The sequence below is a fragment of the Lepidochelys kempii genome, chromosome 27 (genome assembly GCF_965140265.1).
Source record: "Lepidochelys kempii isolate rLepKem1 chromosome 27, rLepKem1.hap2, whole genome shotgun sequence".
Lineage (NCBI taxonomy): Eukaryota > Metazoa > Chordata > Testudines > Cheloniidae > Lepidochelys > Lepidochelys kempii.
Window position 1 is genome coordinate 11649693 of NC_133282.1, and position 9061 is coordinate 11658753.

General features: G+C 51.4%; 1 protein-coding gene across 2 annotated transcripts; it reads right to left on the minus strand.

Annotated features, from left to right (window-relative positions):
* Positions 1–470: 470 nt before the first annotated feature.
* TMUB2 (transmembrane and ubiquitin like domain containing 2) lies at positions 471–6762 on the minus strand. 2 transcript variants are annotated; one of them, XM_073326392.1, is made up of 4 exons: positions 6633–6762; positions 5473–5583; positions 3288–3884; positions 471–1932 (listed from the first exon to the last, which is right to left on the minus strand). In XM_073326392.1, the coding sequence occupies exons 3-4, from the start codon at positions 3857–3859 to the stop codon at positions 1578–1580; spliced, it is 927 nt and encodes a 308-aa protein (XP_073182493.1). In that variant the 5' UTR covers positions 3860–3884; positions 5473–5583; positions 6633–6762; the 3' UTR covers positions 471–1577. The 2 variants fall into 2 exon arrangements, with proteins under 2 accessions (XP_073182493.1, XP_073182492.1); XM_073326391.1 differs by lacking the exon at positions 5473–5583.
* Positions 6763–9061: the final 2299 nt, after the last annotated feature.

A 9061-nucleotide genomic window follows, 5' to 3' on the forward strand; every position in this document is an offset into this window, starting at 1 on the left:
GTCAATGTAACTTACATTGCTCAGGGGTGTGAAAAAGATTCACCCCCACCCCCCCAGCAACATAAGTTACATCAACTTAAGCACTGTCCACATCGCGTGCTGTCGGTGGGAGATATAGCTCTGTCTCTCACGGAGGTGGAGTAATTATGCCGATGGGAGAACGCCCTCCTGCTGGCATAGTGTCTTCCCCAGACATGCTACAGCGGCACCCATGTAGTGTAAACTTGTCCTTGAAGTGTTCACGGTGGGGAGCTATTTCAGAATAGCTTGCTTGGGTCTAGCTATTCTGTTCAATTTCCCTCTGTAGGCAAGGCCTCTGCTGTAAATCAGGCACCTGCATGGCTCCTGCAGGCCTGCTGCTTCTCAGACCTTTGAGTTCTTTACACGTTCCTACTTCTCACACTCCTGTGCCTGCAGGCAATCTCTCCTGCCCCCATGCAAAACAAAAAGCAGCCTTCAACAACCAGGAGCAACTTTCAACATGTTCTTTAAACAAAATCCACTGTAGGGTCTGTCTTTATAAATGCATTCATAGAAAACAAGGGCAAGGAGGAAAGTGCTATAAAGAAAGTTAAACATTTGTCTCAAACTGTCTGGGGTAGGCACAATTTTACCCCAGGGGGAAGAGCACTCAGCAGAAATTGCAACCTTCTATTTAAAAAGAATTCCTTTAAAAATAGTTCCCTCCCATTTGCACTAAGTACCAGTGAGAATATTTGGTCTTTAGAATTAGCACTGTAAGCACCAAGCATGTTAAATACAAAGCAAGCCTGCTCAAGCAGTGAGGAGGTGCCAGACAGCCCTATACCACTGAAAGGGACTTTTAGCGCTTAGGCCCTGGTGGAGTGCACACTCAGTACATAATCCAGGAAGGCAGCCCCTAGTCCCTTCCAGGAGTGGCAAAGTGAGAGAGAAGTACCATGCAGGATCACAGCGGGGCAACATGCTGTCTCATCACCACAGAGTCCATTCTTGGGAGTTTGGCCTATCTTAAAGCAAGCCCGAGCATGCAAACCTACAGCAGCTGCATTCTAACAGGGCCCATTCATCTACAGCAGAGAGGACAAACCATGAATACGGAGTTACTTTCTGCCAGGCTAGGAAGTGGCTCTTTTCACAGGGACTCCTTCAAACAGCTGAGACAAACTCAGAGTACACATGCTGAGGCTGCTTTAAAGATATTAATGAGGCAAGGGACAGAAGATCCCTTTCCTCATCTCTACCTGAGAGGAGTTGCAGCAGTGCCTTGGGAGAGATGATTCATCTCATGACATAAATGAAACAGGTCAGTTAGAGCACACAAGCAGCACCTGGCAAAGCTGTCCCCTTCTATGGAGGAACAAAGTCTCATTAAGCAGCAGCAAGGTGAGGAAACAAACAGTGATTCTAAGGGTGTCTCTTCCACATTGCTGGATACGGAAGGTTCTCTAGTATTTGAGTGGGCAGGGAATCCCCTGGGCCCCCGGCCAGTTTCCCTAACACCATTTGTCACAGCACATTTAAAACAAGCTATAAAACAAATGCTGGGTTCCAATTAAAGGGACAGACAGGAGTATCTACCCCTCCAACTTTGCCTCTTATCGTCCATACATCCCAAAAACCAGGAAGCTGAAGAAGACAGTCACCCCAACCAAGGAGATTGTGGCCGGCGCAGTGAAGAACTGGCGGTAGTTGATGCGGCAGTACCAGATCACAGCCAACATCACCACGAAGACAGGGAGCATTAGATTCCCTATGTTCACCGTGAGCCCTGCTGCTTCTGCTGGGGTGACCACCGAGTCAGGAATGGGGGAGCTGGCGGCCTGCGACAGGTGGCAATGGATCACACAGTTGTCCATGATATTGAGGGAGCGGAGAGTCCGGGCCTGGTCCTGGAGTAGCTGGCCTCGATAGATAAACTTCATCTGATTTTCTTGTCCTGGGAAATATTTGCTTTTCAGGAAACCAGAAAGAGGCAAAGTTTAGAAGAGATGCTTTAAAAACACCAGTCCTAAATGCAGCCAAGACTGGGCTAGTGACTCGCGTAAAACCCAAACAACGTAGCAAGGTTAAACCTCATCAGGATTCAAATGTAGTCAGTAAGTAATGGTCAATTTCACCAGCCTTCCCAAAACACGTCAGCAACTACTAACAGGAGGAGTTTAAGTTTACAGAGCGGGGAAGTTACATACCCCGATGACTGTTCCTGCCAATTCTAGCTGCCACTGAAGATAAATAGGAAAATGAAACCATGTTCACAATGGGTTCAAACAATTGTTTATTTGTGCATTACACCAGCCCGTAGAGGCTCCAATCCAGATTAGCCCCACACTGCAAGACAGTACTTGCCCCAGAGAGCACATTATAGCCATTAGGATTTAAGGTTTACCTCTTGGCTATACAGGGTTCAAAAAAGAACTAGATGAATTCATGGAGGATAGGTTCATCAATGGCTATTAGCCAGGATGGGCAGGGACAGTGTCCCTAGCCTCTGTTTGCCAGAAGCTGGGAATGGGTGACAGGGGATGGATCACTTGACGATCACTGTTCTATTCATTCTCTCTGGGGCACCTGGCATTGGCCACTGTCGGAAGACAGGATACTGGGCTGGATGGACCTTTGCTCTGACCCAGTAGGGCCATTCTTATGTTCTTGTTACAAGAACAAAAAAAGTGAAAGATCAAAACAAAATAGGAAGTGTATAAGGCACTGTCCAGACAAATAAGACAAGGTTTGCTGCCCCAAGGTGCTTGCTGTCTGCATGGGACAATCAATAGCCAAAGGCAAGTGGGGGGAACAACACAAAATATCAAGTGTGGCTGAGTGGGTAGGGCACTGGAGTGGGACTCAGGCAAGCTGAGTTTCATTCCTAACTCTGCCACTGAGTTACTGGGTGACCTCAGGCAAGTCACTTCCCCTTCTGTGCCTGTCTCCCCAGTGGTAAAAAATATGGATGGGGATACTGACCTGTTCTGAGATGTACTGATAAAAAGGGCCATAATAGCACAGACTGACATGTATACAAAAGTAAGAGCCAAATCCGTCCAAGCCATCACTTACCAGTGAGGGGCACATCGTTAGACACCCCAGAGACAGATTTAATGATTGCTACTCATTTATAATCGGGCACTGCCTAGAGGCTCCACTGCACCAGGCACTCTACAGACACAAAAGGGACAATCCTCACAGAACCTATGGCAGTGCTTGCTGGGGGAGGTTTGCTCACTTTAACTCTGGGCCTCAGATTCAAGTGGGATCCTTTCCCCATAGACTGTCGATCCCTTTGACGGCTCTTACATGGAACTTACCTCTTGAGAATACCCACGGTGTCCTCCGGTCTCACCATGGCCACCTCTTCTGTGTCATTGAGGAACTTGAGACGCACTTTGATGAGCCCGGAGCATGGCTCACTCTCCTCCCCGATGTGTGACATTTGCGAGGTTCCTTGGCTCTCTTGACCCGGCCGTTCTAGGGCATTGGACTCGCTGGCTGATGTCCTTTTGGGCAAGCCTTGTATGTTCAGCAGATGGTCGAGGCTGGAGTCAGAGGTGCTGCCGTTGCCCCCCTGCTCAACTGCAGGGCCCAAGTTGGATGCCGCACCCCCTTCCTCTTCTGCTTTTTCTTCTGAACTATCAGCAGACCCCTGGGGCTCAGTAGGCTCGGACGTTACTGAATTCCCCACGTACCGTTCAACGTGGCTGAGATGGATCACAGAGGATTCGCCCGTAGCTACAATAGTTCCCAAAAGCAGGTTGCTACCATCTGCTACGTAAGTGGAAAGCCATGCCAGAACCAGAGCCAGGACAAGAACCACCATGCCAGTCACCACCGTTACTTCATCCCCTACCCCTTCAAAGATGGTCATGCCAGGGGGCTCCATCTCTTGGCTTCTTGCAGGAGCTCAGCTGCAAAGAAAAAGGCAAAAGGAACTCAGCTCCAGCCATGAACCAACAAAAGGATGGTGCTCCAGAAGGGGAACAAACTGAGGCGGTGTGGAGCCTAATAGGAGAGAACCAGGAAGTGAGAAGCAGTAGTTTCTGCCTTTCCAATTCCTGAGGCCCTTGCTCTGTTTTAACATTTGTCCCTTTCTCTTAAAAGCAAAGAGCACAAGACCCCCATCAAATGAGACATGCACAGCAAGCAGGTAAGGGAACCATAACCAGCCAGGTTAACATGAAAGAAAATTAGACAGGCTCTCCTAATGTCTGTCGTCTTAGTTCTTTATCCTCTAGCTGAGAAGCAGGCGTGGCAGAAATAACTTCCAAAACTACAGTTGGTTTGTTTTTATGACTCCCCCGAACGTGACTGCCACATTCCAGCACAGTGTAGCTGTTTTTCTCCTAGCTCAACTTTGCCACACAATCCCAGCACTGAACATAAACAGTTGCTGTCCAGCAGTGGGGACCTCTGGCCTGTTTTGTGGCAAAGTTCACTTTTCAGATTTGACATGCAACTGCCCTTAGTGTATCTACCAACTACACAACAAATCAGTGGGAGGGGAAGGGTTCTCTCACACTTATCTTTATTACTGGCATAGCAAAGAGGAGAGGAAAGGAAGATAATACAGAACTAGAGAAAGTTTACACAGGTAGAAGCAAAGCAAGACCACGTTCCGAAAGTTAAATATCAAATCAATTTAGCAAATTGCAAATAAGCTTTTTCCACAGCAGCTCCTTTATTAATCCTGGTATAATGGACCATTCAGGTATGAAACATCCCCAACCAAATACACTGACAACATTTAAGACATAATAACCATATTAGAATTGCAAGGAGAAATTCTTCCATGGTGCCTTCCACAGCAGAAGACGTAAGCAGAACACGTGAGCTGTAAAATCAGAACAAACTAGCACGTCTCACAGATGAAGAAAGAACACATTCTGTGCCTTAACCACAGAACTCCCGGGGCTCATTCTTAGTTTGGCATTGGGCAGGTCACCCTTGTGGCTCAGTTTCCCCATCTGCAAAATGGGAATGGTGATATTAGCCCATGTCATAGGAGGCTCATGAAGGTCAACTCATTCGTTTTTAAAGGTCTCAGAAAATAATGTGAAAGTGCTCTAGAATGGCAAAGCAAAGATACAGAAAAGTTTTAAGTGATTGGACACACAATGTACAGATACAGAAAAGTCCCTTCCATGGATCAGGGAAAGACATGCTAACTCACAACTCAGACATTTTTAGAAAAGGAAAAAAACATATTGCCAGGGTAGAGAAATTAAATTTTGGGAACAAGTCTCACATAGAATCCCTCAGCGTGGATTCAGTTCAATTTACCATGGAAGACTGTGATCTAGTGATCAGCGTGGGGGACTTGGAGTCAGGACTCCTGGGTCCTAGTCCTGGCTCTGCCGCTGACTCATTATGCGACCATGGACAAGTCACTTCCCCCTCCGTCTCTCACTTTCCTCATCTGTAAAATGGGAACATGCACTCACTCGCCATAGCTGCCCCACAGGTGGGGTGCTGAGGGTTGGACTGGCTAATACTTACACAGAGCTTCTGGGAAGCATCTATGCTATTCACACACTCAGCACCATTGCTAGTGTCGTCTAAGAAAACACCAGTGCGTGCGTGGCTAGCGTGCGTCTGTTGGACCACCGTCTGAAAGGAGACGGCACATTCTGCCATTTCATACAGTGCTGAAACCGAGACCGGTTCTCCCCTTACGGTGCTGCAAAAATCTAAGATGATGAAACACCTGGCGCAAACCCAGGCCAGCAGGACCAGAAGCCCAGGGCTGCCCCGTCTGAGACGGGTGGGACACCTGCATGGCGCATAAAGGAAGAACTTTGTTTCCTAACCCTCCTTGAGCCCTGACTTTCCCCTGCCCTTTTACACGGCCAGGAGGTACCTGCAGCCAGGGGTGGGAAGGGAACAGAAAGAAACTGTGGCCTGGGGAGTCACCAAGGCCTCTCAGACCTGGGTGGGGAGGGGGGGATTAGACCCCGCTTGTGGGCTGCGTCTTAACGACACCGAGCGAGCAGGGAAAGGACATTAATGGGGGGGGGGTCACATTCCCACGAGATGACACAGCCCCGACTGTGGGGGAGAGGCAGAGCCAGGGGAGGGGGACCAGCCCGGGGCGGGGGGGTTAGACCCCCCGGAGCGGGGGAGGGGTTCGAGCCCGGGGGGGGGGGCGGGTTAGACCCCCCGGAGCGGGGGAGGGGTTCGAGCCCGGGGGGGGGGGCGGGTTAGACCCCCCGGAGCGGGGGAGGGGTTCGAGCCCGGGGGGGGGGGGCGGGTTAGACCCACCGGAGCGGGGGAGGGGTTCGAGCCCGGGGGGGGGGCGGGTTAGACCCCCCGGAGCGGGGGAGGGGTTCGAGCCCGGGGGGGGGGCGGGTTAGACCCCCCGGAGCGGGGGAGGGGTTCGAGCCCGGGGGGGGGCGGGTTAGACCCCCCCGGAGCGGGGGAGGGGTTCGAGCCCGGGGGGGGGGGCGGGTTAGACCCCCCGGAGCGGGGGAGGGGTTCGAGCCCGGGGGGGGCGGGTTAGACCCCCCGGAGCGGGGGAGGGGTTCGAGCCCGGGGGGGGGGGGGGGCGGGTTAGACCCCCCGGAGCGGGGGAGGGGCCGAGCCCGGGGGGGGGGACCAGCCCGGGGGGGGTTAGACCCCCCCGTAGCGGGGGGGGGGCCGGTCCGCTCACTACCACTGACCTGGCACTCCCGCAGTCGCCTCCTCCTGTCCGAAGGCCCCCCCCGCCCCCATACACTACACGTTCCAAGCACACGCCGCTCACGTCACAAGCACACACGCAGAAAACAACGACGTTTCACGCACGCGCCGCAGACGTGAAAGGAGAGGGCGGCGTGAGGGGGGGGGGAGGGAGCTAGGCCGGCGCTCGCTGGTGACGTCATACGAGGAGCCGAGGGGGAAGGGGCGGGGTCAGCCGCGAGGGGAGCGGTCGGGATGATCCGAACCCGCCCCCGTAAAAAGTCCCTTCAAGAGGGTTGGGCAGAGGGGGCGGGCTCAGCAGTAGGGGGAGGGGCCCCGTGCGGCAGGGGCGGGGCCAGGAACAGGGGGAGGGGCAGGGGGAGGGGCTTCAGCTGTTCTGGGCTATATAAGGGGGGGGGTCGCTCAGTGGCTGCGATCAGCTGGGTGGGGCTGGGGGTGACTCTAGCCCAGGCTGCAGCCGGGGGCCTGCACCAGGGGCCTGCACCAGGGGCACAAATTAGAAAAGACCCAGAACTAGGGGAAAGACTCAGGGAGGGAGCAAAGAGAAGGGGGGGGAACCCCACATGATTGTAGTTGTCAAAGTGCTGAGTAGGGCCCTGCATCCGGCCTGGGGGACCTGCTGCCATAATAGCAGGAGCCAGATAAAAATTCAAGACACAGAATGCGGGAGGAGACGTTGTGGGGTGAGGGGGGGGGGTTTACAGAATGAGTCCCAGGCAGGGCTCTACGGCTGAGGGAGGAGGTAAAGAGAGGAGCTGTGAATCCCTTGAAAATAGCTGAATGTATGAGGAGAAGCCTTGGGAACTTTATGAAGAGCCAGAAGCTTACAGGGTAGTGCTGTGCTGGTGGCATGTATTGCTAAAGCACAGGCTGGAAAAGGCCTTGCCGCTAAAATCCTGGGGAAAATAAAAGCAGACTGCCAGCCACCCAAATCTGTGAGGCAATCAAGTGGGGGAATATCTGGGGTCCCCTTGGCAATGACTGAGGGTGGAAATAAAGCAGGTATAGGTGGGGACCAAGCGCTAGTCGTTATGTGAATAATTAGTGGCGGTGGGGTGAGAGCAAACCATCCACAGCTGTGCAAATTATGTGTAGAAGAAGGGCTTTGTCTGCTAGGGTTACGCTAGGCTAGGAGAGGTTTTGGATGAAACCATATCTTCTGTCCCCAAAAAGAAAAGGAGTCCTTGTGGCACCTTAGAGACTAACCAATTTATTTGAGCATAAGCTTTCGTGAGCTACAGCTCACTTCATCGGATGCATACTGTGGAAAGTGTAGAAGATCTTTTTATACACACAAAGCATGAAAAAATGGGTGTTTACCACTACAAAAGGTTTTCTCTCCCCCCACCCCACTCTCCTGCTGGTAATAGCTTATCTAAAGTGATCGCTCTCCTTACAATGTGTATGATAATCAAGGTGGGCCATTTCCAGCACAAATCCAGGGTTTAACAAGAACGTCTGGGGGGGGGGGGTAGGAAAAAACAAGGGGAAATAGGTTACCTTGCATAATGACTTAGGCTTGAATAGAGACTGGGAGTGGCTAAGTTAATTGTATCCAATTTGCAAATGAATTCCAATTCAACAGTCTCTTGCTGGAGTCTGGTTTTGAAGTTTTTTTGTTGTAATATCGCAACTTTCATGTCTGTAATCGCGTGACCAGAGAGATTGAAGTGTTCTCCTACTGGTTTATGAATGTTATAATTCTTGACATCTGATTTGTGTCCATTTATTCTTTTACGTAGAGACTGTCCAGTTTGACCAGTGTACATGGTAGAGGGACATTGCTGGCACATGATGGCATATATCACATTGGTGGATGTGCAGGTGAACGAGCCTCTGATAGTGTGGCTGATGTTATTAGGCCCTGTGATGGTGTCCCCTGAATAGATACAATGGGCTTTGTTGCAAGGATAGGTTCCTGGGTTAGTGGTTCTGTTGTGTGGTATGTGCTTGCTGGTGAGTATTTGCTTCAGGTTTGGGGGCTGTCTGTAGGCAAGGACTGGCCTGTCTCCCAAGATTTGTGACAGTGTTGGGTCATCCTTCAGGGTAGGTTGTAGATCCTTAATAATGCGTTGGAGGGGTTTTAGTTGGGGGCTGAAGGTGACGGCTAGTGGCGTTCTGTTATTTTCTTTGTTAGGCCTGTCCTGTAGTAGGTGACTTCTGGGAACTCTTCTGGCTCTATCAATCTGTTTCTTCACTTCCGCAGGTGGGTATTGTAGTTGTAAGAATGCTTGATAGAGATCTTGTAGGTGTTTGTCTCTGTCTGAGGGGTTGGAGCAAATGCGGTTGTATCGTAGAGCTTGGCTGTAGACAATGGATCGTGTGGTGTGGTCAGGGTGAAAGCTGGAGGCATGTAGGTAGGAATAGCGGTCAGTAGGTTTCCGGTATAGGGTGGTGTTTATGTGACCAT

Bases quoted from the DNA above. Each gene is read 5' to 3' on its own strand.
- TMUB2 (XM_073326391.1), bottom strand. From the start codon at position 3,859: ATGGAGCCCCCTGGCATGACCATCTTTGAAGGGGTAGGGGATGAAGTA. The intron at 1,933-3,287 runs GTAAGTTCCATG...TTTCCTGAAAAG, and splicing joins ACCGTGGGTATTCTCAAGAG to CAAATATTTCCCAGGACAAG.